Here is a 19,290-nt window from a genome sequence, read left to right as displayed (position 1 = left end):
TATTTACCCTTCGCAAAACTTTGTTCAGCTCCGCTGTTATCTACTGTACTGCGTATTGAATCAGTTGATTCAATGAATATAAAGGGGGCGGAGTTATCAGCTTACTGACAGCTTGAGGATCGAATAAGGTTTACACAGCTCGTTTTAAGCACTTTCATTTGCTAAATATTTGTAAAACAGACAGACAGACGTAAAGGGTGACCAATAGCATTGATAAAAATAAAAAAAAACACCACCAAAAAAAGGGCACTTCGGAGTGTAAGGGCAAAAAGGGCATGTACTCTGCACAGGTTGAGCCCTACCTGTGCACGTGCCTGCTGTCTATGGTTGTTTGCCTTGTGAATATATGACACATAGCATACTTGTTTTCTTATGATTCTCTTTAAAACACAGAATCAGCTCGTTCTCTTGTAAATTGTTTTTTTTTCTGCACAGGCGGCCACACGCTCTCTGTGCGCTCACTGACTTAAAAGTGGCCTAAAGCCACTCTTGAAACACACATACTCCGTGTGTGCAGTGCATGACTGATCCACGACTGTAGGCTACCACAAACATATACTCACTATTTGTATTTCAAATCCAGAAGTTATCAGAAACTTTTATTAAAAAAAGGTTTGTCAGCATTGCTATTCTCTTTGTACATATACACTCTTTAACAGACGTTTTAACACAATTTAAACAAGGTATTATTCAGCGCTACTTATAGCCTATAGATGTATATATTAAGTTGCTCAAACAAATGTAGTACTTATATTAAAATCGCAAACATTTCAAATTAAAACTTAAAATTGACAAAACAGCCGACTATCATGCCTTTTCTTTTGCATTAATAAATATTGCATGTCACAAAGAAATGTTTTTTTCACCTCCACCATGAATTAAATGAGAGTTATTCATTATTTCGCCTTGTTGAAGTAAATTTTATTTTTCCTTGCTTTACCCCGGTTTTAAAGTAAAAAAAGATGACTAAAATGATTAAATTAAATGCATTTATGGTGAGATTATTATATTTTCATTTCAATCTGTGTTCATTTTGACCACGAACCATGCATGCACTGTCAGCCTGTCACTTTAATTCAGTGCGTGCAGCACATCAGAAATAGACTTGGTGCTGAAACGATCTGTACTGCACCGCACATGGAATGGATCGCTGGACCGCATCCGCGCGCAGTGTGAAAGCTCTATAATATGGAGCCCAGGAATCAGGTGTATAAGATTAAAAAACCCAGGCCCCACCTTATATTCACCAGGCCCACCTATTAATGACGTTCTTTATCCGCCACTGGTCAGATCGCGACTTCAAAGCGGGTCCGAGAATCATTTAGATCGCGACTTCAGAGCGGGCCGCGAATCATTTGAGTCATTTGAGTCAGATCGGGCTCGCGAATCATTTGAGTCAGATCGCGACTTCAGAGCGGGTTCGCGAATCATTTGAGTCGAGTCAGATCGGGACTTCATAGCGGGTTCGCGAATCATTTGAGTCAGATCGGGCTCGCGAATCATTTGAGTCAGATCGCGACTTCAGAGCGGGTTCGCGAATCATTTGTGTCGAGTCAGATCGTGACTTCAGATCGGGTTCGCGAATCATTTGAGTCATTTGAGTCAGATCGCGACTTCAGAGGGGATCCGCGAATCATTTGAGTCGAATCAGATCGCGGGTTCACGAATCGTTTGAGTCAGATCGCGACTTCAGAGCGGGTTCGCGAATCATTTCATCGTTTTATTATTTGCATCCTTTTTATTTTATTTTATTTTATTTTATTTCCTGCTCTGTACAGTGTTTCTGTCAATGATTTATACACACCATGATAATGACAGTCTGAATATTATGCATTAAATTTAATTCACCATCATTTATTTATTTATTTATTTATTTATTTTTACTTGTATTTTGCCAGGACCATTTCAGGCTTTAATTTTATATTAGAAGCTACAAATAAGTCAAATGAAAAGCAAGCAATTCTAGCAAGCATTGGGCTAGGTGCACAAGATGGCGCCGGTGAGCTTCAGCGACGCGAGTGTGTGCGTACTTATTTCCGGTCTTGCGATGCTCGCATTGACTGTAAGGGAAACTTACATACGAAACTTGGCTAGATGTATATAATTAATGTTTTTCAAATTTAACAGCGGATAGTGGTATATCAAAAACATGGGGAAACATCCTCCCTATATTTTGCCGTACCTCTGTGGGGAAATTCATCAAGATACAACGCGGAGATTGCCTTATTCTTCTGTTGATTATGTGGATCAGCGTCAGGTCAGGTCCACAGGGATTTCTTTTTTCAAACACAAACCTCTCAAATATGCAATAGGGCTACTTTTCATTTTCGAAGAGCTGGTTTTGTTCTGTTATGTAAGATAAATGTTTCTGACTGTCAGACGCACAGAGATTTCTGATAAAGCATGTTTTATTAACTTTATTTGATAACATAATTTATAACTAACTGTACAATTAAACGTAATATAATTATGGTAGGTTTGCCTTAAATAAAAGATCGCTGTTTGCATTCATGTGCGTTTTTATCTGTTTATTTGTTTGTGAAAGATCTGCAGCATAAATCATTATCTGTCTATGAGCAGCCATGTATATATTGTTATTGTTTTGCATTAATTATCAGATTAAACAGATATTAAAATTAGTCACGTATTTTTTACTGTGTAAAATTATAAAATATGTTGTGAAAATAACGATGAAACAGACTGATGTATATGTACAATTGAGAAATGGATACTTCTGAAGATAAATCGCAGCCCACGTCTCACGAGGTAAATATTTAATATATATATATAAAAAAATAATAACAATGCAAACATTTTCGAGAAATAAGTAATTTGTACATTTACATATTTGGTAAGATAAAATACATTATATAGCTGTGTATACACACCATGAGTTCAACTTTCATCTCGTGAACAGTAGTGAACATTAGTGTATTTAATTCATTTACCAGACCCAAACATATATACAAGTTTCAAATCCACTGGCTCAGTTAACATTTGTAGTATAGTGATAATAGCAGTGTATATCTTATTTGCATATGAAGTGATATTATAAATCCTGTAAACATATAGAAGGTAATATTTGAACTTCTCCGGTTCTCTGCACTGACTTAAGCACAACCGGAAATATCTACGCACACACTCGCAAGACCGGAAATCCAAGATGGCAGAGATATGCAACTAGCCCATTGCTTTAGAAATGATTGTATGTTGTATTTAGGTTTTGGATTATTTTGACATAGTCTATCATTCCAGTATGCTGGAAAAAAAATTAAATAAAAAAATAATTTGTTGTATGAGAATAATTGTAAGTATTGGAAACAATATAAAATGTTGTTTCATCAATTGTATTACAAGGAGAGGGTGACTTATGAGGACATAACCCATGTCCCCATTTTTCAAAACTGCACAAAGTTTCCTGTGAGGGTTAGGGTTAGGTGTGGGGTTGGTGTAGGGCCATAGAATAGACAGTTTGTACAGTATAAACCCATTACACCTATGGGATGAACACACTTTTCACAAAAACAAACGTGTGTGTGTGTGTGTGTGTGTGTGTGTGAGAGAGAGAGAGAGAGAGAGAGAGTGTGTGTGTGTGTGTGTGTGCCTGTGTGTGTGAGAGAGAGAGTGTGTGTGTGTGTGTGTGTGTGTGTGAAGTGAGTGGTATGCACAAAAGCAGCTTAATAAACATACTAAATAATGTCCTAATGAAAATGTACAAATGCAGAAAGGTTTGTGTGTGTGTGTGAGAGAGAGAAAGAGAGTGAGGGAGTAGTAATAATAATATATAATATAATTTTTTTTAAAATAATTACATTATTTGAAATAAAATGACCATTAACTGAAATTGAATAATTCTTTGAAATATAAAAAAGAAAGAATAAAAATTATATTTCGTAATTTTATTTCAGCTGGTTGCCAAGGCAAATTGTCTATTGAATGACATACTTAATTAGAACTAAATACAATAAAACTTTTAAAAAAACTATAAACATATTAAAAACAAAACTGATAAAATTGTCAAAAACACATTGAAATTACAAAAATGTTAACTAAAATTTTAATTTAAACAGACAAAATATAAAATGGAATCCCTATTAATCTATATTTAAAACATTAACAAAAATGATAATAGTGTATCAATGATATTAAAATAACTCTGGTTTGCTGGTTAAGTTTAGGATTGATTGATTTAGTTTAACAAACTGATGTTTGTTAGTATGGAAGGCGTTTGCTACTAATTTAAATAAATCAACAGTTAAATTCCTGAAATAATATTATATATTATAATACCTAATTATATTAATAACTTATGTTAAATACACATTTTAGGTCAAAGGGATTCATATTTTGAAATAGTTTTTATTTTGATATTTTCTGCTTTATCTGCAGTGACAGATCTGTGTGTGTGTGTGTGTGTGTGTTTTGGGCTTTCATAAATACTCTTTAGGATTGTTTGTGCCATAACCTGTGATGTGTATGTTCTTGGCCTTTTCTTTGTAGATCTAGACTGAAGGCTTCTTAGACTAAATGCTAATGTGCTAATAAAATTATTTTATATTAACAGTTAAATTTGTGATATTATGTTAAAAAGTTGCCAAAATTTATTTTATTTTAAAGTTTGTGTAAACAAGGTCTGATTTTGTACAAGATAAACAAATCTCACAAATTACTTCATATATCTACACTTACATAAAAAATTTTTTTTTCAAGAAATTAATAGTTTTATTAAGCAAGGTTGCATTCAATTGATCAAAAGTTACAAAAAATAGTTTTACAAAATAATTATATTTCGAATAAAAGCTGTTGTTCTGAACTTTCTATTCATCTGTGAATCCTGAAAAAATTAATGTATCACAGTTTCCACAAAAATATGAACGGTTTTCTACATTGGTAATAATCAGAAATGTTTCTTGAGTAGCAAATCAGCATCAAGGTTATTAAATAAATAAGTAATAAGTAAGCATCACGAGCGGCCTCGAGTCATTTGAGTCAAGATCGGGACTAGAGCGGGTCCGCGAATCATTTGAGTCCAGTCCGGGACTTCAGAGCGGCCTGCGAATCATTTGAGTCATTTGAGTCCAGTCAGATCGGGACTTCAGAGCGGCCTGCGAATCATTTGAGTCATTTGAGTCATATCGCGACTTCAGAGCGGGTCCGCGATTTATTTGAGTCGAGTCAGATCGGGACTTCAGACCGGCCCGCGAATCATTTGAGTCATATCGCGACTTCAGAGCGGATTCGCGAATCATTTGAGTCAGATCGCTACTTCAGAGCGGGTCCGCGAATCATTTGAGTCGAGTCAGATCGGGACTTCAGAGCGGGCCCGCGAATCATTTGAGTCGAGCCAGATCGGGACTTCAGAGCGAGTCATTTAGTCAGATCAGGACCTCAGATCGGGTTCGCGAATCATTTGAGTCAGATCGCGACTTCAGAGCGCGTTCGCGAATCATTTGAGTATTTTGAGTCAGATCGCGACTTCAAAGCGGGTCCACGAATCATTTGAGTCAGATCGGGCCTCAGAGCGCGTTCGCGAATCATTTCAGACTTCAGAGCAGGTCCGTGAATCATTTAGATCGCGACTTCAGAGCGGGTCCGCGAATCATTTGAGTCGAGTCATATCGCGACTTCAGAGCGGGTCCGCGAATCATTTGAGTCGAGTCAGATCGGGAATTCAGAGCGGCCCGCGAATCATTTGAGTCATTTCCACCCAGCACCAGACGTCATTTGGACGTTGTTTTCTGGTCTAAATCAAGTCGGCCATCATGGCCTTCTTTTAGACCAAAAAGTGACATTGAAAATTGGTCTTCATTTGGTCCGTCGAATTTGGTCCAAATTAAGCCCGAAAAGCGACATTTAACGTCTTTTTTTATTTTATTTTAATTTTTTTATCCAAATTTAGCCCCAAAATAAACGTAGATGGGCTTTAGTCCAAATTTAGCAGAAAAAAAACCTTTTATTTCGAACCACAAAGCCATTAACATAAACTGAAGAAATATATTAGACATCATGTCTGAAGCACTGTTAAATATATTTAAATATATTTTGAAAACACTTGATGGCAGGCACGTGCACAGGTAGGGCTCAACCTGTGCAGAGCACATGCCCTTTTTGCCCTTACACTCCGAAGTGCCCTTTTTTTGGTGGTGTTTTTTTTATTTTTATCAATGCTATTGGTCACCCTTTACGTCTGTCTGTCTGTTTTACAAATATTTAGCAAATGAAAGTGCTTAAAACGAGCTGTGTAAACCTTATTCGATCCTCAAGCTGTCAGTAAGCTGATAACTCCGCCCCCTTTATATTCATTGAATCAACTGATTCAATACGCAGTACAGTAGATAACAGCGGAGCTGAACAAAGTTTTGCGAAGGGTAAATAAATATCTTGTTGTTTGAATAAGTACTACTAAACACTATGTCTATAAAGGCTCATATTTTATTTATTTGATGTCTGACTGACTCACTGACTGAGACATGTGGGACATCGCCTGAGAGAGAGGGCTAGCATTTGCCATCTAGTCATAGCCAATACATAGCCAACAATTAAATAGCCTGTGCATATAGTAGCATTTCATCTTTTATAAAATGCGATTTTGGCCAAATGCATTTTACCACAGGAAAAACTGAGCGCTCCGTCTATAAAACTAGTTTGTAACCTGTAGATGAAAATGTAATGTGATGCCGGCAGCGGCAGGCACCGTCGCCGTTTTAATGACAGACAAAAACAAATTCACATTTGCACACATTCGCTGGTCAAAAACTATATATTGATAATATAACATATAGTTAGTTTTTACCATCGGAAAATCATAACAGGTGCGCCCCCCGCTGTTTCGTACTGGAACTTACACAAAGCGACGAGTGATCCTCGTCACCTACATAACATATATTTCTAAGAAATACTCTCCGCTCGTCCTCAAATGCATAAAATGTAGTAAAACATGGTTTTACTACAGTAATGTAGTAGTAACTAAAATAAAATTACAGATCACTGTGAAATCTTTATATTTTATCATGCAGAATGTAATTCATGATTCATTCCAAGGCTTCATTTATTTGATCCAAAATACAGCAAAAACAGTAATATTGTGTAATATTTTTACAATTTTAAATAACTGTTTTCTATTTGAATATATTTTAAAATGTAATTTATTTTTGTGATCAAAGCTGAATTTTCAGCATCATTACTCCAGTTCAGTACTCTTTAGTGTCACGTGATCCTTCAGAAATGCTTTTCACTGCAACTGTACTTTTCACACTATTTTTATTTATTTTTTCATTGCTGGCTTATTTTAGGGAAAGTGTAGTGAATAAGAGACCAACATCCCTGGTCCACCACAGTATCAAATTTTTGCCAGGTAGGCGGATACATGTTGGATATGTTATTGTAACGGTATGGCTATAGTTTCTTATAATCTGGAATTGAGTTGGACATAATTACTTAAATTATATTTCAAAAAAGTTTGTCAAAAATACTTGACTCATTGCTCACCTTCCCCTCTTCTCAATGTCATTCATAATCATGTTAACCAAATAATACAAATAAGCTTATAAAACCAAACAGAATAGCTAAAAAAGAGAATATATATAATTGATATAAAAAAGGGAGGGGGGTGCCCTTTTTCAGTTTCAGCACATGCCCCTCAAAAGGTCTGTGCACGGCCCTGCTTGATGGTCACATGCTGAACTGGAGCGGAGGACGTCACAATGGAAACGGGCCTAGGCCCAACTGTCAAGCAGCTGAACTGACTCGGTCTCTCATGGTTGTTTTCACTAATTTCAGGTAAGTTTAATCCCTAAATTACACAAATGTTACATAAAAGGGTCCCTGAAATATTCTTTCATGTAAATGACACACTTTCGTTTTAAAATGTACTTTATAGAAATGGTCAGTGTCTTCAGAAAAAGTCCGTTAGCACCGTAATGCTAACCACAAAAGGTAACTTTATATGCATCTTTCACAATATATTTTGCCTACGTAAGCATGAATCTGTAATTTTCTTATATATGTGTGTGTTTACATAATATTTTCATAATATGTGTGTGTGTTTGTTTGCCTGTTAGTTATTTTGATGTCCACACTGTAAGAGTATTACTCGGTTAATAAACCTAAAATTGTAAATTCTGTTATTTTTCTTTTAATTTTTTTGTATAATCTGTAAATTATTTTTCTTTTCTCATTTCACCTCTGCTATTGTTTATTTATAATAAACCTGGCATTGTATAATAAATATTGTTGGCTTTGACAGAATGACATATTGTTTATGTTCTATATTCTTCCATGCTGATGGCCGTGCATGTATCCAGCTGAAGAACATTTTTAGACATTATGAAACATATGACTAGTAAGTAATACCTCAAACATACACTACCATTCAAACGTTTAAGGGTAAGATTTATCATGTATTTAAAATAAATATTTTATGCTGCATTTATTTGATTAAAATATAGTAAAATAGTAGCATTGTGAAATTACTATGGGTGACCCGACGAAGGTTTTTCATAGTCAAATCTGAATTTTAAAATCTTGGTGATATTCGACTGATAGTCTAATCATATGTTTGGGGCAGAATACACTGAGTCAAGTCAGACATTCGACAGTCATAATTACTGATCTTAACACACAGGTAAAATGTGTAATGAACACCTCGCAGATACAAACGGGGTAAATAATAGTTCATCATTGATAGATCTTTTCTATTTCAGAGACTGAAAATCATTGATTAAACACAAGGTAATTGTAACTTATTGGAAGAGGAATAATAAGAAGAAAAGAAAATGCGTGTGTGACTTAATATTGCTTATTTTTCAGTGTGTTGAAAGTTCTTTATTCTCATCTTTGTGCATTTTCAGATGTTGTACATATTTATGGATCCAATTATTTAACGTTGTTTAACTTTTTAACATTATAATATTGGTTGTCTTCTCTTTTTTCAGAATTAAGCTCCCACCCCAGTTAAGCGGACCCGAGCAGCTGATCAAGGATCAGCAGAAACTCTGCAGAACGGTGGTCCTCCAGCCCAGGACTGGACACCCGTGTTGTAAGTCATTCTGCCTCTTTATAGTTCATGTTCAGAACCTATTGCAGGAGATCTCAACATTGTCTCTCAAGGTCCACTAACATGCAGAGTTTTGCACCAACCTAGTGCAGTGCACCTGAACACATTAATCAAGGTCTTCAGTTTTACTAACTATAAGTCACAAACATGTGAGTGTGATCAGGTGTGGACGTAAACTCTGGGGGTGAATCACTCTGGTCCCTTGCTCAGAAGTCAGTGGTGAAGGGCTGCCTTAACCCTTTAACTGCCCCACCAAGAAAAAAGCATTTGAAATTTTTTTTGTTTGCATTTCTTATCTCCTTATGTCATTAGTTACCACACTCAATGTATTTTTTTTCAACACGTCCCATAATTTTTAAAATATCGGCCTCTACCAAATGGTTGATATGTCACTTTATGGCAAAAGTACCGGAATTCATACACATACTATGGAAATCAGAAAATATGAACTATAATGAATGATCAGAAAGTTATATTTCTCAGCAAATAGTACATTCTGACAGCAGAAAGGATTATCTGAAAACATTAGCTTAGCTTTTCTACGTTTACCATAAAGTGACAAATCAACCATTTGGTTGAGCAGGCAGTTAAAGGGTTAATCACAATTTTCTTTTTATGGTGTACTGATAAATCGCTATAAGATTACACGTAATAGATTTTAAAACACAAACCAATAATATTATTTCAGCATAAACATATCACTAGACAGGTAATGTCTAAACAAACATTTCCAATTAATTTATGAATTAAATCTTGCACATACATGTAATAAAGTATTTATCATAATGTGCTGTTAAAAGCATTAAAAGAAAGATATCAGTTTTACTGTTGTGCATTAATGTCAGTAGTGATGTTGTACAATGGGGACAGAAATAGCCGCCAGTGTATAATGAGCCACAGTGTTTACCGGTACCTACATTTGTTTACACAATATATTCACAACTTGGCAAACTGTGAAGCTGATTGAGACGTACACTCTGCATGACAGTGGACCTTAAGCCAAGCATAGGTCTCTGCAGGAAAGTAATGGGGGTTACCAGATCAGGGTGTTTTTAGACCATGATACCTGATTGTCTGACGTAGTGACGGTAGGTTTAGGGGTGGGGTTAGGTAAGGGGGATCATTTTGATTGCATGATTTAGAAACACCCAGCAGTTTGAAAACACACACTAAATCATAAACGCCCACTTTTACTCTGCTGAGACCTAAGTCTCACCTTAAGGGCCAGAGTGGACAACCCCTGATGTACTAATTAGTTAATAATCCTTCATGAAGAATGAGTACACTTCAATTAGTACATTTTGGACAAGGACAACCATTGTTTTTGTATTATTAATTTACATTTTAGTTACTGTTTTCTTTCTCACTTTAGATGCTGGAGAAAAAACAGTGAGGCAAAAGCATTCGAAGTGGAAACATCTGCCAGAATTGGGATGGAGGAAGGAGCAGGAGATCAGAGATCAGGCAGAGATCTACTGGTGCCCCTGTGGGAAACCATTTACCTAATGTGTTAGTTAAACCAAAGATTTTCATCACTCATCTTTATGTTGTTCCAAGCCAGACTTTTGTCAGACTAATTGTGTTAAAAATTCAGTTTACAGGCATAAATTACATTTTACAATGCATCCACATAGAAAACAATTATTTCTGTAGTTATATTTCACAATATTACTGTTTTTACGGTCTGTTTAATCAAAGGAGGCTTAAGATGTGATCAAGAATTTACATGAAAGATGTAATTTGTCAATAAATGTGTCAATATACTGTGAATTGTGTCATTTTCACTAATTAGGAATATGAAAAATAATTCACGGTTGTAATTAGGTCTGAAAAGACGTTTTTTCAACTTTAACTTTACAACCATATTTAGACGTAATTTGGACGTCTTTTTATAGACGTCTTTTCAACGACCTGAAAAAGACAGTCATTTCACTTTTCAACTAAATTTTACGTTGTTTAAACGTCTTTTTCGACGTCTTTTCAACGAGTTTTTGCCGGGTCAGATCGGGACTTCAGATTGGGTTCGAGAATCATTTGAGTCAGATCGCGACTTCATAGCCGGTCAGCGAATCATTTAGATCGCGACTTCAGAGTGCGTCCGTGAATCATTTGAGTCGAGTCAGATCGGGACTTCAGAGAGGGCCCGCGAATCATTTGAGTCATTTCGCGACATAGAGCGGGTTCGCGAATCATTTGAGTCATATCGCGACTTCAGAGCAGGTTCGCGAATCATTTGAGTCGAGTCAGATCGGGACTTCAGAGAGGGCCCGCGAATCATTTGAGTCATATCTCAACATAGAGCGGGTTCGCGAATCATTTGAGTCATTTGAGTCATATCGCGACTTCAGAGCCTGCCGCGAATCACTTGAGTCGAGTCAGATCGCGGGTTCGCGAATAATTTGAGTCAGATCGCGACTTCAGAGCGGGTTCGCAAATCATTTAATCGTTTTATTATTTGCATCCTTTTTATTGCATTTTTGTTTATTTTATTTTATTTCCTGCTCTGTACTTCAGTCATTCTGTCAATGCATTATACACATCATGATAATGACAGTCTGAATATTATGCATTAAATTTAATTCACCGTCATTTATTTATTTATTTATACTTGTATTTTGCCAGGACCATTTCAGGCTTTAATTTTATATTAGAAGCTACAAATAAGTCAAATGAAAAAAAAAAGTCTTCTAACAAGCAATTCCTTTAGAAATGATTGTATGTTGTATTTATGTTTTGGATTATTTTGACATAGTCTATAATTCCAGTATGCTTTTCTCAAAAAAAAAAAAAAAAATGTTTTTGTTGTATGTGATTAATTGTAAGTATTGGAAAAAATATAAAATGATTGTTCATCTCAGATTCGTCTCTCTTGGTGTAAATTGCAATTCACTGTAAATAGTTTAAAGTGCATATGATGGAATGTATATAATGTGTGTTTGTAGTAAGTGATGCTCTGAATGTGTCTCTCAGGAATCAGAGGGACGTATCAAGGCCTCACAGCGACCGTCCTCAAACAGGGATCCAATCAGGCGATCCGGTTCTTCGTCATGACCTCTCTGAGGAACTGGTACAAGGGTGAGAGTCTGCAGCATCACACTGAATATAAAACACTCAGAAAGAGTCTCATCTGATCACATTGGGTGTTTTCTGGATGTGTTTTAGGTGACAATCCCAACAAATCCATCAACCCCGTCATCACCGGAGCATTCGGTGCGATCGCAGGAGCGGCGAGTGTGTTTGGAAACACGCCGCTGGATGTCATCAAGACCAGAATGCAGGTACACAGATCAGTTATCAAGATTATTATTCACATTTTTTAAAATGTATTCAGAATTTGATTTATAAAGCACTTAAAAAATAAGATAGTGCTGTATAAAATAAAATAAAAAATACATATACATGAAAACACAATATTAGAAGAAACAAGAAAACAAATCAATATCATATAAGAAATCCTAATAAAATAAGCAGCTCTTGATATTTATGGTTTCTTGCCCCAAATTTCAGTTCTTTTTTTTCAATCAGCTGAGATTGTAGCACTATGTTGGTAATTAACTTGCTATTATAAAATAAAAATGTTTTTAAATGCATTTATGGTGAGATTACTACATCTTATTTAATTAAACGCATTTATGGTGTGATTATTATATTTTCATGTCAATCTGTGTTCATTTTGACCACGAACCAGTGGCGTAGCGGACGGGCCAGCAGGGCACGCACTGCGGGGGGCCCCCCCAAAAATTGACTCGAATAAATAATTCAAGCGTTTTTATAACGTGAACGTATAGGACTTTTATTTTGGTAGTAATTGCAGCCTACCGTGTTTGGCGTTTATGACCATATCTGTTGTCCTTGTTATCCAATCACGATTAAGAATTTCCGCAACTGTTTAGAGAGTTTATGAGCGCAAATGAGTAAAAGAAAATATGTCAGCGGAGCTCAAAAACGGACTAAAGGAGATCTTTTTCTAAACTAAAACTAATAAAAACCTGCATGAGACGCACAATGAGCCAGGACTGAACTTGCGATACTCAGCATTGAAAGCCAGCACGCGCATCAGTCAAGGACTTTGCGCAAAAAAAATGCTATGAGAAAGGGGCGCTTTGGAGGATTTTAGAGGTAATATTACCTTTATTGAATGTTAAACGTCATGAATCTTTGTTGTATACTGCAGATAGAAAAATATTTTGACGTCATGTGCTCCCTTGCATTTTAACAAGTTAATGTAATTGCTGTTTTATTGTTGGTGTTTCTTTTATTCTTTTTTTTTGTGAAAAGTTCTTAATAAATAAATACGAATTAATTACATACTATTAAATTCCACAGTCTAATTCACGATTTTGAATGAAAAGGTGAATCCCCCATCTAATTATGCGGTGAGGGGCCCCGCCTCCACTCTTGCAGGTGGGCCAACGCAGTTTGCGCTACTCCACTGCCACGAACCTTTCATGCACTGTCAGCCTGTCACTTTAATTCAGCACGTGCAGCACATCAGAAATAGACTCGATGCGGAAACGATCTCCGCAATGCACTGCACATGGAATGGATCGCCGGACCGAGTCTATCCAAATGATTCGCGATCCCGCCCCGAACCAAGGGGCAAGGAACTCGACCGGAAGTTGAAGTCGGGTGGGGGCTGCCATCTTTTAGCAGAACTTCACTTGCGTTAGCATTCCCATTGACTCCCATTCATTTTGGCGTCACTTTGACAGCGAATAACTTTACATCTGAGGCGTTTAAAGACTCTGTTTGTCCATTATTTATTTCTAAAGATACACGACAATGTATAAAGGGCTCCATTACCTTCTATGTTACATTATGGCCCCGTATAAACAGTTTTTGTAAAAAATAGGCTAACGATTGCATCATAACCACTCGTCTCTCTGTCGCATTACCGTACAGACAGGAGGAGAAGCTCGCAGGCAATTAACTTAATTGGCGTACTGGCGTTACATTTTAAAATACTATACAAAATAATTAATCAGAATACTTACTCCTGCTCACTCACGACAAAGAACTCCCCGCTCAAGCTCGCCGTCTCTGCAAGATTAACGATGGCAGTTTGCACGCACAGATACTAGAACATTTACATCTGCCAGACAGGTTGCTGACGTCGTCAAGCTTCGTTTGAGTCTGCGCGTCAGAAACGGAACTGCTAAAAAACGCAAAAACTGGGCTTCATTTGTCTCAATTGAGTTCCAATGGGGTCGCTGTGTCCATTTCTTTTACTGTCTATGCCCCGAACTCCCGAACTGACTCAAATGATTCGCGAACCCACTACCAACTCCCGAACTGATTCAAATGATTCGCGATCCCGCTCCGAAAATACAGCAGACCTAAACGCATACAAGCTCATACACGTGTTTTTAAAATAATCTCAATTGAACATTGTGAATTAAAGTTTTTTTTTTTTTGCCAAGGAGATTTGATATTGGGAAAAGGTTAATGATTATGCTTAATTAACCCTGTCTGCCGTACAGTACATGCAACACTTTCAGCATTATTGTAAGCGCATACTGTATTTTATATAAACAGATATCTTTTTCAAATTTTTAGCATGAAGAGTTGATATTTGCAACATTTCAAAGTTGTAAATGAAACAAAGAAAACACTTTTTCAAATATACTTCTTGTCTTTCTACTTTAAAATTCTTAATTTAGTTATGTAACTTCATTGTAGCTAAGTAATCTTGTTATTTACTAGTAATTTCCAAGTTAAATTATTTCTACACCAGATGTGTTTCAGTGAATGTAAATAAACTGAATGAGGAGGCTATCAAGCTCCAATTTGACAAAAATGACACCATAATAGTTTTTTAACTTGTCTTAACAAACAACAAGTGTTACACACCTATTAAATATATTCATATAGGTTCTCCTATATTAAAGTGTGTTGGCTTGATATGTAGTGTTTTTTGGTGAACAGATGGTTTGTAGCATCAGCTGACAGCTCAGAGAGAGACCTGCTCCCAGGACGGGTGCATCTCTGGCACCGGTGCCGCTTTCTTCTCGTTGAAGGACCGGAGACGTGTGTTCCCAGGGTGCCCAACAGTGCTAGATAATTGACACATTTCCACAAGGCTTTGGTGACTCTCGTCTTCTGTCAGTGTCATGTTAGATACGGTGAGGTAAGCAGAAGTGACACATCAGCAGGTCAGAAGTTTGTTCTCCTCGGGGATTACAGGGAAGATCGTTTGAAAAGGTACCTGAGTGGAGTTCAAGTTTGACTTAAGCAGAACTCTGAACTTTGTTAGTTATACTGGCAGAATGATTGAAGCATTTGACACATCATGATTGCAATTGTTTTCCCACATGAATTTGCAACAGTTGCTTGCATGTCAACTTGACAAATAGTGATTTAACTGCTTATGAAGTCTGTTTCTCAAAGGAACAGAGAGGTATTATCTGGATAAATGTCAAATGTGACCCTGGACCACAAAAACCAGTCATAAGGGTCAATTTTTCGATATAGAGAATTATACATCATCTAAAAGCTGAATAATATTTGGCCGAGATACAACTATTTGAAAATCTGGAATTTGAGGGTGCCTTTGTGCCTTTGTGCAAAATTGCCTTTGTAGTCGTCCAAATGAAGTTCTTAGCAATGCATATTGCTAATAAAAGTTTTAAGTTTTAATTTTAAGTTTTGATATATTTACAGTAGGATATTTATAAAATATCTTTATGGAACATGATCTTTACTTAATATCCTTATGAATCGATAAGTTTGACCCACACATTGTATTTTGGACTATTGCTTAAATATATCCCAGCGACTTAAGACTGCTTTTGTGCTTCAGGGTCACAAATTCTTGCCTTTTAAGTTGTAACTTAAGGTCATCTTGTTAAATGTTCTGCAGGAGGGCTTTTCAATGTGTTTTGCATCAGGAGTCAGATTTTGCTTTGTTAATCCAGCACAGTAAAATAGTTTATTATATAGTTTATCTTTTTTGAGAAATTGTCCTTGCAACAAATATTGGAATGCATTACTATGAACACCACAGGCCAAACAATACTCAAGATTATTAACATAAATGGACAGTTTTAGTTTTCAAATATCTTGCATATCAATTATTACGCCAAAGTTGAAAATGCAAAATGCAATTTAGTTTGCACAATCCATTTTTAACCACGTTTATCCTCTACTGAAATAGTCTGGATCATATTTTATCATATAAGCAAAACACAGAGTGCTTCATTTGAAGAAAGATTTATTTGCATGACTCAGTGAAACTGACAGAACTAGGCAGAATATCACAGTTATGCAGGCTAGTTTTTATCTAGAGTCGTCACTCGCCTCGTCCTCTCCCTGTTTTTAGCCAGGACACAAACTCTTTTGCCGCCTGGTCCTGCAGGTAAGAGCTGACGTCACTGGTGAATGTGCCGTCTGCGTGCCGTCGTGTGAGGACTCTGGAGGAAAAAATACTATTTTTATTTATGGAAAGGGTGATATTCTTCCTGTCAGATTTAAAAGGACATCAACTGTCCTTTTAATAAACTGTATCTATTTACAGTACCATTCGTAAGTAAAGAAATGTGTATTTTTCTTCAGCAAGGAAACATTAAATTGTTCAAAAGTGCTGTCTAAAGACAAGTTTAAAAAGATTTCTAATTCAGATACATGCTGTTCATTCAAATGTATTAGGGTTTCCACAAAAATGTGAAGCAGCACAACTGTTTTCAACATTGATAATAATCAGAAATGTTTCTTGAGCAGTAAATCATCATAATAGAATGATTTTTAAAGATCATGTGACACTGAAGACTGGAGGAATGATGCTGAAAATACAGCTGTGAATCACAGGAATAAAATACATTTTAAATTATATTTAAATAGAAAATAGTTATTTTAAATACTAATAATATTACAGTTTTTTTTCTCTGTATTAAATAAGTTGAAACAGATAAGCCTTGGTGAGCAGAAGAGATTTCAAAAATGCTATAGCCTCTAATGCTATAGTCATGGCATGTGGGAATTGCTAAAATTTAAATGATTGTTATGTAAAATTATACAATAGTTAAATAGTCTACACACATTTTTTTATACCTGTTCTTAAAATATTTTGCCAGACCTTACAGAATTGAAACGTACCCACTTCTCTTGGAGTTCATTAACCACTGAACGAAGTCTTGTGCTCTCCTGGTCTCCAGGTATTTGCTGTAATCGTTTGAGAAAGTGCCCTCTGAATGTCTCTTCATGTTGCTCACTTCTCTTGGGTCACTAAATAGTGCATCCTCAGACATAAAGCTGGAAGTCAATATCAAACATGTCATTCTCTAAAATCAACCTCAAAAAAAAAAAAAAAAACATTAAATTGATTTTATTAGTGACATTACTTTTACAAAATTTGCAGCAAAATTATAAATATTTAATTGTCATAAGTAAATAAAAATCATTTTCTTTAAGCAACTTACAGTTCCCTTTTGAGTTTAAACGTGTCCCAGACTGTTATATTGTATTACTACAAATAAAAAATTCCCATCTGCAGAGGCCATAAAAAATGAAAGAATTCTGAACTGAGTTACTCGTACCTGGAGTTTTCTTCCATGTTTTCTTGTATGGGAATCTGTTGGCTGCTCTGGATCAGAATAAGAAATAAAAGTCCAATAAAGGCATAGATCCTTGTCATCATCTTACCTGAGGATCAGACCATACAGCTACTAAGTAAACCTTTAATGCATTCTACCTCAAAAGAGATATAGTATACTGTTAAAAAGTTCTCCGGCTTACCTGGATTGCGTTGGGTCGTCACAGAGAAATAAAGTCAAAGATGTTGATGTTGCCTCACTGGTTTCTCCTTCCTGGCTCCCAGTGCGATTTCACGGTCCCAGCCTGATGTTCTGAGTCTTATATAGTGATGCCCAGGTGGCGTGATCCACACACACACACACACACACACATACGCAGACACACTTATTAGTTTCGATCCATTAATCTCAATGCATCAATGTATTTGCACTGTGAACCTGTTTAAAAAGAGAGATGGGAAGATGGTCAAACGAGTCAAAAAGTCACTTAAGGGAAAGTCAAACATGATTCTGTCTTGTTAAAAACAGAGGAGAGCAAATAATTGCATAGGCACTTTCAGGATGAGATGCATTCGGTCAGATTTCCAGGCAGTGACGATGTTTGCTCTCTGCAAAGCTGTCTTTTTGTGCCTTTTTTCTTTTCTTTTCTTTTTTTACATAAGTAAATGTCTTTTTGAATTGTATAATACACCGAAAAAATAGATATTTATAATATAAGTTTTACTTGCATACAAGTGCTAGTAAATTCACAAATAATTACAAAGAAATGTCAAGTAACTCTGACCTGTGAAATTTTGAAGTAGACGTACGCCAATAATCTCTCTGTATATTGCATGTGTATTTTTAAATGTTTAAAATATTTCACTTTTATGTAGAATAGATGTCAGCTCTATTCTATTGTCATTTCTAGGCTCTTATTTGTTCATTTATACATTGATTGTATACATTTTTGTAATTTGACAGCGTTCCCACTGTATTTGATTATTTCTTTTTTAACGTTCGAAAATCTATAGATTTTATCTGGTTAATTTCCCTGAGGTTCTCAGTAGAACTAAAAACAGTAATATAAATGCTTTCATAGTAGTAATGGAAACCCTTTTTTTCCCCTTTTAAACTGTAATAGCAGCTTGGGCTGTTTTAAAGCTTAACTGGTGATTAAGTAAAGTAGTTTTTTATTTATTTATGGAAATTTAGTTTCTAGTTGTGTAGCATTATATTGGAAAGTTGGGTTTCCTAGTTGAGTGGTTGGTGTGGATAGCCCTCATTATTCAAGAATATTTAGAAACTGTACTGTATAATACTTAATTTAATCCTACTTATAGTCCTGATCATGCTGTCGTGATTGGCAGACTGTACATTTTTTTCATGTTGTTAATGTTTCTTGAATTTTGAAATATATCTATAACATCAGTGATGTCAAAATTACAGGGTTTTTTTCTCAGCTCTTGGGACTGTCATTTCAATAGTTCAACCAGCAGGTGGCACTGTTTATATACCATCATATAGAGTATAATATGCATACACTACTAGTCAAAAATGCAAAAGATAGATTTATCTTAATTCAGCCGAGTGTGTCCAAACTTATATAATATGTCAAATATAAAATGGACATTAAGATTTGTTTCACATGTATAAATATTTTCCTTTTTTTCCCTCTCTCTCTTGTTTTCAGGATATATAAAGAACAAGTCAAAAGACCAAGAGATT

General features: G+C 35.8%; 2 protein-coding genes across 2 annotated transcripts; one reads left to right on the top strand and one right to left on the bottom strand.

Moving 5' to 3' along the window:
• The first annotated feature begins 11,980 nt into the window (after positions 1 to 11,980).
• On the top strand, positions 11,981 to 12,592 carry LOC127964732 (tricarboxylate transport protein B, mitochondrial-like). Its single transcript, XM_052565040.1, has 3 exons — positions 11,981 to 12,130; positions 12,218 to 12,333; positions 12,581 to 12,592. Exons 1-3 carry the CDS (start codon positions 12,013 to 12,015, stop codon positions 12,590 to 12,592), a joined length of 246 nt encoding a protein of 81 aa, XP_052421000.1. The 5' UTR covers positions 11,981 to 12,012.
• Positions 12,593 to 16,248: 3,656 nt separating this feature from the next.
• On the bottom strand, positions 16,249 to 17,950 carry LOC127964544 (pro-glucagon-like). Its single transcript, XM_052564763.1, has 4 exons — positions 17,786 to 17,950; positions 17,587 to 17,692; positions 17,147 to 17,302; positions 16,249 to 16,464 (listed from the first exon to the last, which is right to left on the bottom strand). The coding sequence occupies exons 2-4, from the start codon at positions 17,685 to 17,687 to the stop codon at positions 16,344 to 16,346; spliced, it is 378 nt and encodes a 125-aa protein (XP_052420723.1). The 5' UTR covers positions 17,688 to 17,692; positions 17,786 to 17,950; the 3' UTR covers positions 16,249 to 16,343.
• Between the last annotated feature and the right edge of the window lie 1,340 nt (positions 17,951 to 19,290).

Source organism: Carassius gibelio, chromosome B9 (genome assembly GCF_023724105.1).
Source record: "Carassius gibelio isolate Cgi1373 ecotype wild population from Czech Republic chromosome B9, carGib1.2-hapl.c, whole genome shotgun sequence".
NCBI lineage: Eukaryota > Metazoa > Chordata > Actinopteri > Cypriniformes > Cyprinidae > Carassius > Carassius gibelio.
The sequence above is the reverse complement of the archived record's forward strand: the minus strand, read 5'-3'. Positions and strand labels throughout refer to the sequence as shown.

Bases quoted from the DNA above. Each gene is read 5' to 3' on its own strand.
- LOC127964732 (XM_052565040.1), top strand. From the start codon at position 12,013: ATGTGTCTCTCAGGAATCAGAGGGACGTATCAAGGCCTCACAGCGACC. The intron at 12,131-12,217 runs GTGAGAGTCTGC...GATGTGTTTTAG, and splicing joins TCTGAGGAACTGGTACAAGG to GTGACAATCCCAACAAATCC.
- LOC127964544 (XM_052564763.1), bottom strand. From the start codon at position 17,687: ATGATGACAAGGATCTATGCCTTTATTGGACTTTTATTTCTTATTCTG. The intron at 17,303-17,586 runs GTACGAGTAACT...ATTGACTTCCAG, and splicing joins AACATGGAAGAAAACTCCAG to CTTTATGTCTGAGGATGCAC. The intron at 16,465-17,146 runs GTACGTTTCAAT...TTTTTCCTCCAG, and splicing joins ATGAACTCCAAGAGAAGTGG to AGTCCTCACACGACGGCACG.